We start from the raw sequence: 16970 nt of genomic DNA on the forward strand, positions 1-16970 counted from the left end.
ACCTACAGATTACAAAGCTAACTATAAATATGCAAAAACATTTTTAAAATAAGGTAGGCTTGTGTTCTAAAATCCTAGTAGAATAATTTGAAAAATTTTAGATTCAATACATCTTGATTATCCTACAACTGAAAGGCATCATTATACTGAGAAAATAGATCATAGAAGAACTCACAAATATGGCATGTGCCACAGAGGAGTTAAGAGTGTAAAATGTAGAAACTGATGGAATAGGTTCAAATCTTGGCTGCGTTACATACTAGTAAGTTACATAAACTCTCTCTACCTCAGTTTCCTCATTTGTAAATGAAGATAATAATAATTCCTATAACATCAAAGGGTTGTCATAAGAAGCAAATTAATCTATGTAAAGTATTTAGTACAAGTTAGACACATAACATGCTATACACATTTGTTAAATAAAATTGTTACATTAAATTTTTATATGAAGATAAAACATAATATCCAAATCCTGAAAAAGTAGATTTATAACTGAAATTAAAAACAAAAAAATAAAGTTATATATGCTGTACCTGTTTTGCTGTTTTATGAGTGCCTTGAATTGTCCTCTTTGATTTTCCACCAGTTTGACATTTAGATTTTCCTTAAGGCAAAAATAGATAAATATATAGATCAACAAATAGATAATATAAAACTGAGCTATGCAAATCTTCCAGGCATGCTAACACCTAATCCCCTTCCACAGACCATAGACTAATCTATACATGGTGGAAACAGTGGCAGACTTTATTTTGGGGGGCTCAAAAATCACTGCAGATGGTAACTGCAGCCATGAAATTAAAAGACACTTACTCCTTGGAAGAAAAGTTATGACCAACCTAGACATCATATAAAAAAGCAGAGATTACTTTGCCAACAAAGGTCCATCTAGTCAAAGCTATGGTTTTTCCAGTAGTCATGTATGGATGTGAGAGTTGGACTATAAAGAAAGCTAAGCACCAAAGAATTGATGCTTTTGAACTGTGGTGTTGGAGAAGATTCTTGAGAGTCCCCTTGGACTGCAAGGAGATCCAACTAGTCTATCCTAAAGGAGATCAGTCCTGAGTATTCATTGGAAGGACTGATGTTGAAGCTGAAACTCCAATACTCTGGCCACCTGATGCGAAGAACCAACTCACTGGAAAAGATCCTGATGCTGGGAAAGATTGAAGGCGGGAGGAGAAGGGGAAGATGGAGGATGAGATGGTTGGATGGCATCACTGACTCAACAGACATAAGTTTCAGTAAACTCCAGGAGCTGGCGACGGACAGGGAGGCCTGGTGTTCTGCAGTCCATGGGGTCACAGAGTCAGACATGAATGAGTGACTAAACTGAACTGGCCAACATGAACTACAGATATAATAAAAAACAAATTTCCAAGGTACCAGAGACTGTTTTAATTGACTGGTTTTCTTAGAACAGGAAAAAATCAGATAGTCTGACAATTTAAAAACAAAGTCAAATGAGTGATACCGTTCAACTTACATACAACTCTTTTGAAAATACTTTTTGAATTCAAATTTTATTTTGACAATAAAATTAAGAATAAATTTTTTACCATTTAAAAACTCAGTATTTCCTGGTCACTATGCTTGACCTCCCAAATTGTATGTAATTATTTTATATTGTTAGGTTAATCATGTTCCCATTATGGCTTACAATAATCTTTTATTTTTTGTCTGGCTATTGATTTTGAAAACTGATAAATATCTTTCATTATTGTGACTATGTAATTATTACTCACTTAATACCATTGTATAATGATTGGTAAATGGAAAAATAATAGAATTCTTTACCACCAAAGCTACCATTTAATAGAAAAACCTGTAATCACTTTTTAAAATCCAGATGCACATCAGATTATCTTGGAAATTTTTGAAAAATACAAATGCTCAGGCATTGTTTTTCCTTCACCAGAGCTCCAGATGTGCTTCTAAAAAACTAGACTATATGCGGATCTTTTAATTTTATCTAGTTTGTTTCCGTTTCTATTTCATAGTCAGGGCTCCCATTTCATTTAGTTTATGTTTTCCAATTTCTCCATCTCTTTTTTTTATGTTCTTTCTGAAGCCTTTATCAAATGTAGTAGAAAAGCTTGTATAAATAATATGCATAATATATATCTTATAAAACTTAGGAATTTTTGCCTAACAAAAAATTTGTGACATTTTGATTCCACTTGTTTTTGCTGTTCAGTTGCTCAGTCATGTCCGACTCTTTGTGACCCCCACGGACTGCAGCACACCAGGCTTCCCTGTCCTTCAGCATCTCCTGGAGTTTGTGCTAAACTCAGTACTCTTGCCTGGAAAATCCCATGGATGGAGGAGCCTGGTAGGCTGCAGTCCATGGGGTCGCTAGGAGTCATACGCGACTGAGCAACTTCACTTTCACTTTTCACTTTCATGCACTGGAGAAGGAAATGGCAGCCCACTCCCGTATTTTTGCCTGGAGAATCCCAAGGACCGGAGAGCCTGGTGGGCTGTCGTCTATGGGGTCACACAGAGTCGGACACGACTGAAGCGACTTAGCAGCAGCAGCAGCAGCATGTCCATTGAGTCGGTGATGTCATCCAACCATCTGATCCTTGTTGTCCTCTTCTCCTGCTGCCTTCAATCTTTCCCAGCATCAGGGTCTTTTCTAACAAATCAGCTCTTCACATCAGGTGGCCAAGTATTAGAGCTTCAGCATCAGGCCTTCCAATGAATATTCAGGACTGACTTCCTTTAGGATTGACTAGTTTGATCTCCTTGCAATTCAAGGTATTCTCAAGAGTCTTCTCCAACATCACAGTTGGAAAACATCAATTCTTCAGCCCTCAGCTTTCTTTATGGTCCAACTCTCACATCTGTACATGACTACTAGGAAAACCACAGCCTTGACTAGACGGACCTTTGCTGGCAAAATGATGTCTCTGCTTTTTAATATGCTGTCTAGGTTTGTCACAGACTTTCTTTCAAAGAGGAAGCGTCTTTTAATTTCATGGCTGCAGGCACCATCCACAGTGATCTGTAGAGCCCAAGAAAATAAAGTCTGTCATTGTTTCCAATGTTTCTTAATCTATTTGCCATGAAGTGAGGGGACCAGATGCCATTAACTTAGTTTTTTGAATGTTGAGTTTTAAGCCAGCTTTTTCACTCTCCTTTTTCACCTTCATCACTTGTTTGACTTAGTATAAATAGAATGCTAGAGTTCTAATTTAAAAATTAGATATGCAACAAGCAACAAAGGTTTACTACATAGCACAGGGCTTCCCTGGTGGCTCAGACAGTAAAGAATCTGGAGACCCGGGTCCGATCCCTGGGTCGGGAAATTACCCTGGAGAAGGAAATGGCAGCCCACTTCAGTATTCTTGCCTGGAGAATTCCATGGACAGAGGAGCCTGGTGGGCTACAGCCCATGGGGTTACAAAGAGTTGGACATGACTCAGTGACTTTCACTTTCACAGGGAACTATATTCTATATTTTGTAACTTATAATGGAAAATAATTTCAGAAATAACATATGTGTATATGTATAACTGAATCACACACAGAAAAAGAATTCTACTTTTTGAAATTTAGTAATATTTACCTTTTGGTCAGTTTTTCTAAATGTTCTATGGACATCTAACTACAATGAATGAGATACTAAATGTTAAAAATATTTGTAGAGGATAATAGAAATCTATTATAAAGTATTAATGACATCATTTAAGATGCTCCTATTCTTATTTTTTTGTATTTGATAAAAATATTCTCAAAGAAATGTTAATATGTCTCACTATGATTATATATATCTTTTCCCTTATATTTCTTCTGATTTTTGCTTTATGTATCTAGTTTCTGCTGGTTTATGACATCTATCTTCTTTGTGGATTGTACCTTTTATCATTAAAAATATTCATCTTTGTTTCATTTAAAAATAAATAAAAACTCAGTATTTTGTTTTATTTATCTGATTTATGAAATATAGTTTCATTTTGAAAAGGGAGATTCTCCGTTCTTTACTATTTCTGCAGTTAGAGCTTTCTCACTTGCTCTTTTTAAGAAAGACACTACTGTTTTATAATCATTCTATTCTTGAGAGTTATTCCAAAACAGGAGTAAAATTCTGTAATGTACAACAGAATAACTTTCCTTTCTGCAAAGTAATTTTGAACCAGAACAGTTGAAACAGTAAGAATGAAGTGAGCCATAACACCTACAAACAATTTATCTGCACATCAATGGGCCTGTCTCACTATTCTACCAGGGTTAGAGGCAGAGAACTCTTTACTCCCCTACACAGCTGTTTATTCATCCTTTCATCACAGAGAAGAATGTACCAGAAGGCTTTTTAGAATATCCATTAGAATAATCAGCTTAAAACAAGTATCAAAGGAAACAGGAATAAAACAAAGAACAGAAGAAAACTTTTAAAAATTGAATTATTAGCCTCAGAAATATCTGCATATAGCCATAAAAGAATGAGCTATTTTTTAAAAAGCAAAAATAAAGATTATGCTGTAACTGGCAACATTTTAACAATATAAAATAACCCTTATTAAAAATTATGATATTAACATTCTTCCCTTGTCATTATTATAGATATTCAGAAAGTTCTAGTTCTCTATGCTCTTATTTTCGTTATTTTGCAGTAAGCATATACGAAGCTTTAAAATTGTACTGGCCAATTTTTTATATACTTACATGCAGTATCAGGATATACATAGATATACTGATATAGGATTCGATTCATTATTATATTCTCTTTCCTTTCAATTTTTTGAATAGAAGCAATTTTAATAAATAACACCTTTGGATTACTTTGAGAAAATAAAACTTCATGAAATTATAACACAGAGCAACCATAACATATGTTCAGGGTTCACGCTACTTTTGTACTAAATAACGTTGCCATATTTTTCAATCAAAGAAATGAAGTAATAGTAAGCTCCATAGGAAGACTTTAGCTAGTATGGAGCTAAATTTAAAAAGAAAAATTTAACTTCCCTTCTATTTAATAGTTTTTATAATTCAAAATAACCACTCTCTAAAATATCTAGGAAGACTGACAATGAGAAGCTACTAAGGAAGGACTGGTCCAAGCAGATATTTTAAAATACCATAATGCCTATATAATTAAAATAGTGCGGCACTCACACATGAATTAGATAAACTAGTAGAAAAGAATGTAAGTACACATGAAAACTCAGTTTACAATAAAGGTGGCATCTCAAGTAACTAGAGCAAAGACAGACTTTATAGTAAGCGATCCTGGGACAACTTGTTACCCATATTGAAAAAGATAAAATTAAATCCATATATATAAGAATAAACTGCAAATGGATCAAAGTTATAAATGTAAAAAAGATAAAATAAATTTAAAAATAAGATTTTAAAGAAAATTTAAGTAAAACTAAAGTGTAAAAAAATTCAAACATAAATAAAGAATATAAACTTAGGTGAATTCCCGTATAGCTTGAAACATCCCACTGTGTAAGGATATTTTCAGAGAGAAGAATACGGCAAGTAGAAATGAGCCAGCTTAACAGATCTTCAACTAGACAAATCTAGAAAAAATTTAACCCTCAAAATAAGAGTGATGGATTATAATTCATTAACTAAGAAACCATGAGTCTATAAAAGCTTTCTAAAATACATTAAAATGCTTTTTAAATACAAAGGGGGATAAGGAAAGCTTTTCCTTACACTAGAATGTCAGCTAACAAACAGTAAAGGAACAATGGGACCAGCACATCACACTTTGTAACCACCAGAGCAGCAACTTATCAAATTTAGAATTATCAAAGGAAGCTAAAAGCAGTGGGTAGACTATCTCAAGAGAAACAGGGTATTTACATATTCTAAAACTATCTTACCACAAATTACTAACTACAGAAGAAATAATTTGTTACTTAACAGCAGAGAAATTTGGGTAAAACAACCTTAACCAAGTGACTAAAGCTGACATCACTAGCAACAAGAAAAACCACCATCATGTGCTCCTATAAGGCAATGGAAAGAACACAACGCAATTTTTGTAGTTGTTGTTGTTCAGTTGCTCAGTTGTGTCTGACTCTTTGCAGCCCCACGGACTGCAGCACTCCAGGTTTCTCTGTCCTTCACCATCTCCTGGAGTTTTCCTCCTAAAATACATAACTAATCTAACCAGGAAAAAAAAAAATCATACAACTCCAAGGCTGCAGTACTGCCTACCCTACAAGCCTTCAGAAAATTTCACAGTGAGGTCTACTTTGGCACACTCCAACATTCTGTTTCCTGTGTCCCTATTCAATCTTCTAGATCTCCAGGACCTAGGCGAAGCTCACACTGCTAGACATTGAACTCAACTGACTGAAGAGAGAAGACACTTTTTCTAGTTCAAATAATAATGAGAACTAAAAGAAATGTGTTTTATTTTCTAAACCATTACATCAAATTGTATCTAATCACAGTAAATACAATGAATTTTTTAAACCTATATTATAAGAAGGATTTAATAAAAAAAAAAATCTAAATCTCCTATAACTTTTAAAAAAACTAATCTGCGGGACTTCGCTGGTGGTGCAGTGGTAAAGAATCCACCTTGCCACGCAGAGGATGCAGGTTCCATCCGTGGTCTGAGAAGTCTTACAAGAGCCCATATGCTGCAGAGCGACCAAGCCTATGCATGTGCCACAATTACTGAGCCCACATGCTCTGGAGCTCGCGCGCTGCAACATCTCTCGTGATGCAATTAAGATCCTGTGTGCCATAACTAAGACCCAGCGCAGCCAAAGAAATAAATGAATATTTTTAAAGAAAACCCATCTGCCAGTCATAACCACACACCCAATTTCATCCTTGTATGAAACTGAAACTATGTCATTTACATTTGCATATTAGGTAAGATTTAAAAAGCAGTTAAAAATTATTTCTGATTTCATACATACACAGTTTTCAGTCCGCCTACTGTTCAAGACTAAATGTATCTTCTAATTTACAACAAAAATGAAACTTTTAAAAATACGTACCATCATCATCTTTGCTTTCTAGTGGAACACTCCAAGCTATTAGGTTTCTTGCTGTACGACCCTCCTCTGCAACTATTCTCCTTACTTTGTCGTGACTATTAGAGCGCTGGAATGAAGCCTATGCACAGATAAGAGAACATGGCATTAGTCTGTTAGTCAACATACAAAATATAGTTGGCAAACAAATTCATCATTACTCTTCTTTTCTCAGAAAGAAAACAGTTAAAACTAATTTGGGATTGGAAAGGTGTTTAAACAGAAATAAGAGTAAGGCACAGATCTTTCTCAGTTCTAAAATTTTACAAGACTGAATTTTACAACATCAAAAATAAATCATTTTAAGAATAAATTCCACCTAAGATTTTAAAAAGTGTCCTAAGGAGCACAAACACTGCTGTGTATCCATTTCAGCACCACTCCTCATTATGTATCAACAGGTTAAGACATAGTTTTTACAAACATGCTACATATTTCCTTTGAAAGCTCTCCACAACATAAAATGTTTTTCTATTTTTTCCCTACAGATAATGCTAAACTAAATCTTTACTCAGTTGTAAATTTCCACTGCATAATTTCATCTCTAAGTTATCGAGAATCTAAACATTAACATAATAAATTATTAAATAATAAACAAATAATTCTCATAAACTTACAAATTTAAGTTGCAAAATTTAAAACTCTGCCCTCCTGCACACAATGTTGTGTGTGTGTGTGTGTATGTGTTCTTGCTTCTCTAGTCCCAAACAGCTGAAACAACACTAGGCTACAGGTTCAGCCGCACCAAGACCCTGGGCAAATGGAAGCCAAGTCCTATTACCAAGTCCCAAAACCAAATTGTTGCTCAGTCATGTCCGACTCTTTGCAACCCCATGGACTATACAGTCCATGGAATTCTCCAGGCCAGAATACCAGAGTGGGTAGTCTTTCCTTTCTCCAGGGGATCTTCCCAACCCAGGGACTGAACCCAGGTCTCCTGCATTGCAGGCGGATTCTTTACCAGCTGAGCCACAGGGAAAGCCCCAAAATCAAATTACCTTCCCACAAATGAACACTATACCAAAATAGTCCACTTGTCTAAGCCAAGAATCTATGAAAATAAAAGAGCTCTAAAGCATGCCCATGAACATAAGGATGCAGCCTCCTTGCCCAACCCCAACTCCGTGTGGGCAATTGACCGCCTTCTGAAGAGAGTTCCCTACCGAGTCCACCCAAAATCCTAGTCCAGCATTAATGGTGTGTTTGTCTTCTCTTCTGGTTCTTGCCAATCTAAACTCTCAGCATCCTTGGAATCCTTAGGCAACAACACATTTACTGGGCAATTACTACATGCAAAGCACTGTATAAGACACTGAGAAGAATACAAAAATATATGGTAGTATGATGACAGAGGATGAGATGGCTGGATGGCATCACTGACACAATGGACATGAGTTTGAGTAAATTCTGGGAGTTGGTGATGGACAGAGAGGCCTGGCGTGCTGCAGTCCATGGGGTTGCGAAGAGTCGGCAGAGCGGCTGAACTGAACTGAATTGATGCTGTGCTGTGCTTATTAGTCTCTCTGTCGTGTCCTACTCTTTGCAACCCCACGGACTGTAGCCTGCCAGGCTTCTCTGTTCATGGGGATTCTCCAGACAAGAATACTGGAGTGGGTTGCTCTTTCCTTCTCCAGGGGATCGTGCCAACCCAGGAATCGAACCGGGGTCTCCGGCACCGCAGGTGGATTCTCTACCAGCGGAGCTACCAGGGAAGCCCATATGGTAGTGTACTTGTCGTCAAAGAATAACAGTCCACATTAGAGGACCAAGCCCATAGGAGCAAAAGGTAACATACGGATTAACCTGTACAGTACCTAGTCTCCAGAGATGCCCCACTTCCCCTCAACAAACTCCTCCTCCTGATGTTCCTATCTTTGTATGATCCCCTCCCTTACAACCTGGCTCTGCGACCTGCTTTTTTGACCTGTAAAATGAGGCGGAAGTGACACAGCTAGTTTCCGAAAATAGGTCATAAGAAGCTTCACAGTCTCCACCTGGGTCTCTTGGAATGCTCCCTCTTGGGATATTCACTCTAGAAATCCAGCCATCAAGCTATGAGAAGCCAAAGTTACCAGGAGAGATACCACATAACGGCAGGACTCTGGCTGACAGCCCCAGCTGAACTCCCAGCTGACAGACAACATCCACTGAGCCATCCTGGACATTCCAGCCCAGTCAAGCCCCAGATGACTGTGGCATCCCAGCACCCCAGGCACCCCCAGGCAGAAAAACCACCTAGTCAACCCTCAGAATCAGGACAGATAACAGGAACTATATATACGCACACTAATCCACAATATACAAATCTGTATTTCTGTATTTATCTGTACAGAGATATTGAAACTGAAAGATATTGAACCTCTCATTTCAATCCTACACCACAAGTTCATTTTAGCCTTCCTCCTTCCTTACTTATAATTTATTTCTCCATTAGTAAGAAACCCAGCTCTTATCATCTAAAATATATTTACTTATCTGTTCAGTTCATATATATATACACACACATATATATATATGTAGTTTTAGAAAAAGGTTGGGCAGGGGGGATTCCCTGGCAGTCCAGTCCAGTGGTAAGGACTCTGTGCTTTCACTGCCGAGGTGGGTGGTTTAGTCACTAAGTCGTGTCTGACTCTTGCAACCTCATGGACTGTAGCCTGTCATGCTCCTCTGACCATGGGATTTTCCAGGCCAGAACACTGGAGTGGGTAGCCGTTTACTTCTCTAGAGGATCTTCCCGACCCAGAGACTGAATCCAGGTCTCCTGCACTGCAGGCAGATTTTTTTTACCAATTGAGATACCAGGGAATACCCTTCACTGTCAAAAGCCTGGGTTTAATCCCTGGTCAGAGAACTAAGATCCCACAAGCTTCGCTGTGCAGTCAAAAAATAATAATAAAAAAAAGTTTCATAACTGCTAACCCATATCTGTGAGAAACTCATTTATTAACAAGATTATATTTCTATACAGGTTTATCTTTAGCCTTACAGGATCCAAAGTACTAGATTTTGTATTTTCCTTAATTACTTAAATTAGTTGTTTCCTTCATTAAATTGTTATTTTCCTTAATTACTTAAATTGGTTCTTCTCATCTTCACCCTTTCAGTGTGGTTACATTACACACTTACATTACTCTTTATGTTTTGGGTTCTCCTCAGCTACTGGTCGATTTTAATTGCTTGCTTATTTGGGAAATACATGAAAGAAATACAACAAACTATTCTCAAACAAAGGAACTTATTAATGAGAAGTATGACTTTGAAAATTGGGAAAGGAGTATATCAAGGTTTATATGGTCACCCTGCTTATTTAACTTACATGCAGAGTACAACATGCAAAATGCCAGGCTGGATGAAGCACAAGCCAGAATTAAGACTGCCAGGAGAAATATCAACAATCTCAGATATGCAGATAACAGCACCATTGTGGCAGAAACCAAGAGAAATAAAGGGCCTCTTGATGAAGGTGAAAGAGGACAGTGAAAAAGCTGGCTTAAAACTCAACATTCAAAAAACTAAGGTCATGGTATCTGGTCCCATCACTTCATGGCAACTAGATGGGGAAACAAGGGAAACAGTGACAGACTTTATTTTCTTGGGCTCCAAAATCACTGCGGACGGTGACTGCAGCCAGGAAATTAAAAGATGCTTGCTCCTTGGAAGACAAGGTATAACAACCTAGGCAGCATCTTAAAAAGCAGAGACATCACTTTGCCGACAAAAGTCTGTATAGTCAAAGCTACTGTTTTTCCAGTAGTTATGTATGGATGTAAGATCTGGACCTGAAAGAAGGCTGAGCATCAAAGAATTGATGCTTCTGAATTGTGATGCTGGAGAAGATTCTTGAGAGTCCCTTGAACTGCAAGGAGATCAAACCAGTCAATCCTAAAAGAAATCAACCCTGAATATTCATTGGAAGGTCTGATGCTGAAGCTGAAATCTAATACTTTGGTCACCTGATGCTAAGAGCCAACTTGTTGGAAAAGAGCCTGAGACTGGGAAAGATCAAAGGCAAGAGGAGAAGGGGACAAAAGAGGATGAGATGGCTGGATGGCATCACCAATTCAATGGACATGAGTTTGAGCAATCTCTAGGAGATGGTGAAGGACAGGGAAGCCTGGTGTAATTCAGACCATTGGGTTGCAAAGAGTAGGACACAGTTGAGCAACTGAACGACAGAAATGCCTTTGAGAGAAGAAAAAAGTCACTATATGCTAGGGCAGGAGCTCACAAGCAACTTCTATAATAAACAATTTACATTTGAGAATAAGCTGTAATCATGATACATTTTGCCCTTAAGTACTTCAATGTGTATTTCATATATCTAAAAGATACTCCTTCATATAACTATACTATGACTATCAAATCAGAAAATTATCATTGATCCAAATTATCTAAATTACAGTAATTGTTTAAATTTCACCAACTGTTCCACTAATGCTTTTGATAGTATAAAGCTGACAAGAGATATAAGCTCAATTATTTCAGGAGCTCTACAAACTCTAAGCAAGACAAATACAAATACAAAGAAAACCATGCTGAGACTAGCACAGAAAAACTGATGATAACCAGAAGCACAGGGAAAATTTTAAAAGCATACAGAAGAGGGGCGGAAAGTTCACCTTTAAAGAAGCAACAGCACAATAAGATAGGCAGCTCTGCATTGTCCAGACAGTGATAAAATAAATAATCTATAATAAATAAATCAGTCACTTATTACTATCTATTCGGTAGAACAGTAGGGTCAAAAACTCAACTTGAGAGTTCAAGAGAATGTTGAGTAAGAAAATGCAGACAGTAAGTATTAAAAAAAAAAAAAAAACTTTGAGTATTGTAATAAAGGTGAACTGAGAAAGAAGAAAGCAGAAATGAACTGAGGTTTTTTAAATGAGTGCCAGCATATTTTTATGCCGATGGTGATGATCCACAGAAAGTGAAACTGCATATGTAGGGAAAAAGGGAATAATCAAAGAAGACAAATATGTGAGTAACAGGAACTGAATTTCAAAATACATAAATGAAACAACTAGCTCAAACTATTAGGAAAACAAAGACTGTTCCCTTCCACTCTAATACTGTATTATAAAGTTAACCCAAATTTTCCTCTCCAGAACTTAACTTTTGATATTTTTAAAATAAACACCTGTATTCACATTTCTTCATTACTCTGACCTTACCCTGGATATACACATGACATCTACTTATATGACTCATAAGCTTTCACTGAAACTCATTAGTTCGTGAACAATGTTCCAGCTCCACTCTGTGCAAAACACTTGAATCATCGCTTTTCTATTCCCATATTTTCCAATCAATGTAATATCATAAAATCGCTTCCTTTTGCTTAAAGACATCTCCCAATGATTATTAGCTTTATATAACTTAGGTTGGCATTTATCATTTAGATTATCTAAGCATTGTTTTAACCAAGAAGTATCACTATTCTTTTCAGGCCAGATGACTATATGTCAGTAGGTCACCTACTTTTCATCTCTTTTTCAGATAATTCTCTTATGCAGTCAAAGAAAACTGTATAGGTAAATATGCATAGCTATATATCAGATCATAAAATTTACTATCATATTCTTTATAACTCAAGAGTCTTCATAACATAGTGAGTTTCTCAGAACTAAAATGACCACAAGATAGCAACGTTTAGTACCAGAAAACTTGAAATTTAGTATTTTCTTATTCTATAAACATTTCAGTTCTACTACAAATTATGAGGTTAGTTCTTTTATACTTAGTACACATATACACATTCGAAGAAAAACTCACCAGTTCAGGACTGTCATCATTCTTAATTCCAATACTTTATAAAGAAAAACATTATAACACTCATCTTACTACAACACACGATTGAAAACCATTTTTCAGCTTAAAGGACACCTGCCTTCTGCAACATAAGCTGAATGAGCTCTTTTCAGTAAAAACTCATATATTTTTATCAATTTTAGTAATCTATTATTTTAAAAATCTCAGTAGTAACTTAATATAATTTTAAACTTTTTAATTTAAGTATCAGGGTTTGAAATGCAATAAATGAGTCCAAGATACTCCATAATATTCCAGATGTCTATTTCAAACAGTATTTTCATATAGGTTCTTTTCTTCCAAGAGATTTAAACAAAATATATGTATTTTCATCCAAAGTCACAGTGTGCCACCTAGTGCCATAAGGAGATTTTACAGAGGAATGTTCAAATACTAAATGTTTCAATAAAAAGTATACACATCAGTCTTGAGGGAAAGTTTTTAAGTTTGACTCTTAACAGTATATTACCTAAGAAAGCAAGTGTTTAGAATGTTTACCAAGAAATGCATATGCCTCTTAGCAAGACTGATGAAGCAAAGAGAAGAAAGAAGGCAACAATTATCAATACCAAAAACAAAAAGGAAGATCACTAAGATTCTAGAGCCTCTAGACATCAGAAAGATAAAAGAATGTTATAAATAAAATATGAATTTGAAAATTTTTATAATTTGCACAAATTCCTTGAAAAACACAATTTAACCAAATCTTGGCATAAAATCTTGGGGCTTCCTGTGTAGCTCAGTCGGTAAAGCATCTGCCTGCAATGAGGGAGCTCTGGGTTCAATTCCTGGGTTGGGAAGATCCCCTGGAGAAGGAAATGGCAACCCACTCCAGTATTCTTGCCTGGAGAATCTCATGGACAAAGGAGCCTGGCAGGCTGCAGTTCGTGGGATCTCAAGAGTTGGACACGACTTAGTGCTATCTTTCTTTCTTTCTTTGGCACAAAAGGAAATGGAAAAATCTGAGTATTTACTAAAGAAATTTAAAATTTTTAAATACTGAAGAAATATTTACTAAAGAAATTCCATAAAAGAAAATCCAGGCTTAAATGAGTTTCACTGGTGAATTCCCTTAATCACTGAAGGAGAAATTATACTACATTCTTCCAAAGACAAACATGAAGGCTCAAATCTCAAGTCACAGAGTGACTCATGACCCTGAATATTAGAACCTAAGAGGACAAGAAAAGGAAATAAGCAGTTCAAACTCCTTCAAAAGTAACAATGTGAACTTTTACATTACATATACCTACACACACACACACACACACACACACACACACACACATCTGCAAACTGAATCCAGTGAAAACATCACAACCAAGTTGATTTTATTTCAGGAAGCAAGGCTGATTTAACATTTTTTAATCAATGAATGCAATTCATCATATTAACTAAATAAAGGAGAAGAGTTTGATATTCTTTTCAACAGATGAAAAAAGCATGTGATAAACCTGGATACCCATTTATGATAAAAATTTTTCACAAATTTCAGCAAATATCATATTAAATGATACAATCTTGAAAGAGACAGGATGCCTACAATCACCACTTCCATCATCATGATACTGAAGTTCCTAGTCCATGTAATAAGGTGAGAAAAAGAAGGAGAGGGAAATTATAAGATGAATCTAGAATAGCTTGTTAGACTAGAAAGTATAGAAGGACCCAAACAATAATAGAAGCATATGAAAAGATACAAGAGCCGGTGTGAAGGAACTTCCACCAGCTAAGTCAAGGACAATGTGAGCATCAAAATAAATGGCAGTAGTAGAATGTAATATTAAATAAAATAAAAAATCCAAGAAGCCTGAAAGACAGGCAGACAGATAGATAGGCATGTAGATAATTAATAATTATTATCATCAGTGAATGCTAAAACTAGTGGGTAGATGGTTTGATGAGTTGCAGGATATTTACAAGGCCTCAAAGTCTCTCTCAACAAATAACATACTACTTGGCTCAGATGGTAAAGCATCTGCCTGCAATGCGGGAGACCTGGGTTCAATTCCTGGGGAAGATCCCCTGGAGAAGGAAATGGTAATCCACTCCAGCACTCTTGCCTGGAAAATCCCATGGATGGAACAACCTGATAGGCTACCGTCGCTACAGTCCATGAGGTCGCAAAGAGTCAGACACGACTGAGCGACTTCACTTTCACTTCAAAAGACAAAGCAAACTTCAATGAGAAAAACCTGACAACACCCTATATTAACCAAGTGATCAGAGTCCACATGATCAATAGTAGGACAAACTGACATCATATGCTTCCTGATGTGATATACTGAGAAGGATACACCACCATTCGCGTGATATTCTGCCAAAAACACAAAATCTGAGTCTATAAGAAGAAAATATGACCCAAATCAAATGACATTCTTCAAAACAGACCTGAAAGAACTGCCTGGGTAAGTGATTTGACTCACCCCTCGGTGAGCTCCTCCTCGCAGGCAGGACACCCACATCCTTTCTCTCTGGGTGTATGCCTCTGCCTTGCTTCTATCTGAAATAAACTGTTTCTCTGTGTGCCCTCCCATTTGCTGTGCTACGTCTCTAATAATAAACTCTGTACCTATTTTTATAGCTTTTACCTTCTTGAGAAATTCATTTTTCAACGGGCGCAAAAGCCAAAGCAACTTTGCTTCTAGCCGCTAGCCCTACAGGTGGTCTAGTAGATACGATTCCTGGTTTTCACCCAGGCTGTTGTTATTGTTCAGTTGCTAAGTCATATCCGACTCTCTATGACCCCATGTATCGCATCATGCTAGGATTCCCTGTCCTTCATTATGTCCCAGAGTTTGCTCAAACTCATGTCCCTTGAGTTCACCCAGGCTGCTGCTGCTGCTGCTGCTAAGTCGCTTCAGTCGTGTCAGACTCTGTGTGACCCCACAGACAGCAGCCCACCAGGCTCCACCATCCCTGGGATTCTCCAGGCAAGAACACTGGAGTGGGTTGCCATTTCCTTCTCCAATGCATGAAAGTGAAAAGTGAAAGTAAAATCGCTCACCCAGGCTACCCAGGTTCAATTCCTGGGCAGGGAACTAAGATCTCTTCACACCACTGCTCACTGCTGTCTCCTCAAGATCAAAATATTCTTAAGTGGTTCATGGAAGAGTAATATGCATGTATTTATGAAAAAGTGAAAGAGTTAGTCGCTCAGTTATGTCTGACTCTTTGCAACCCCAAAGGCTTTAACCCGTCAAGCTCCTCTATCAATGGAATTCTCCAGACAAGAGTACTAGAGTGGGAAGCCATTCCCCTCTCCAGGAGATCTGCTTGATGCAGGGATGTGTCTACAAACAACTGTACATGTGTGTAGCTACATATGCATATGTCTTTGTCTGTATAGGTGTTTTTCTTTTTGGCCATACCATGCAGCATGTGGGATCCTAGTTCCCCAAGCAGGGATGGAACCTAGGCCCCTTACAGTGGAAGCACAGAGTCCTAAGCACAGGACCACCAGGGAATTCCCTATATGTGATTTTATATGTGTGTGTATGCATGTATGTTTTATATACACATACACATATAAAACAAAAGAGAGAATATGAGAAAGGAAAAGAGACAAAATTAGCAATTGGTAAAGTTAGTGAAAGAATATCAAAGAATTATCTGTACTCTTGCAACCTTTCTTAAATCTGAAATGACAGGAAAATAAAAGGTCCTAAAAATAATGATAATAAAGGATGATATTTTCATGATCTTCAGGTATAGAAAAAAGTCTTAATCAGGATACAAAACAGCACTAATCATACAGGAAAAAAATGATGAATTGAACTTCACTGGAATTAAGAACACATTCTTATATTAAAAAGACATCATTAAAAGAATAAAAAAGCAAGCCACAAAGAAGATATATGTGTAAAAGTAACAAAGGTCTTATACCCAGAATAAAGAAATCCTTAAATCAATTAGAAAAAGAAAGATAACCCAACAAGAAAATGAAAATTGAATAGGCACTCACAAAAGACATATAAATAACCAACTATCACATAAAAAGGTACTCAAAAGTAAGCACTGAAACTATTAAAACATTTTTAAATAAATGACAACACCATGTGATGGCAAGGAGTTGGGCAACTGCTTGCACTGCTGACAGAAAGTTAAACTAATACACAACCACTTAAGAAATCTGGCATTATCTAAAAG

General features: G+C 36.8%; 1 protein-coding gene across 2 annotated transcripts in view; it reads right to left on the bottom strand.

Moving 5' to 3' along the window:
• The window catches only part of SCAPER (S-phase cyclin A associated protein in the ER), a 401024-nt gene that overhangs the window by 357810 nt on the left and 26244 nt on the right, over nt 1-16970 (bottom strand). For both annotated transcript variants that reach the window (XM_069560135.1, XM_069560134.1), the window contains exons 3-4: nt 6975-7092; nt 534-604 (exon numbers count right to left, since the gene is read on the bottom strand). In XM_069560135.1, coding sequence (XP_069416236.1) covers nt 534-604; nt 6975-7092 — 189 coding nt within the window. The remainder of the gene's footprint in view (nt 1-533; nt 605-6974; nt 7093-16970) is intronic.

Source organism: Ovis canadensis, chromosome 18 (assembly GCF_042477335.2).
Source record: "Ovis canadensis isolate MfBH-ARS-UI-01 breed Bighorn chromosome 18, ARS-UI_OviCan_v2, whole genome shotgun sequence".
NCBI lineage: Eukaryota > Metazoa > Chordata > Mammalia > Artiodactyla > Bovidae > Ovis > Ovis canadensis.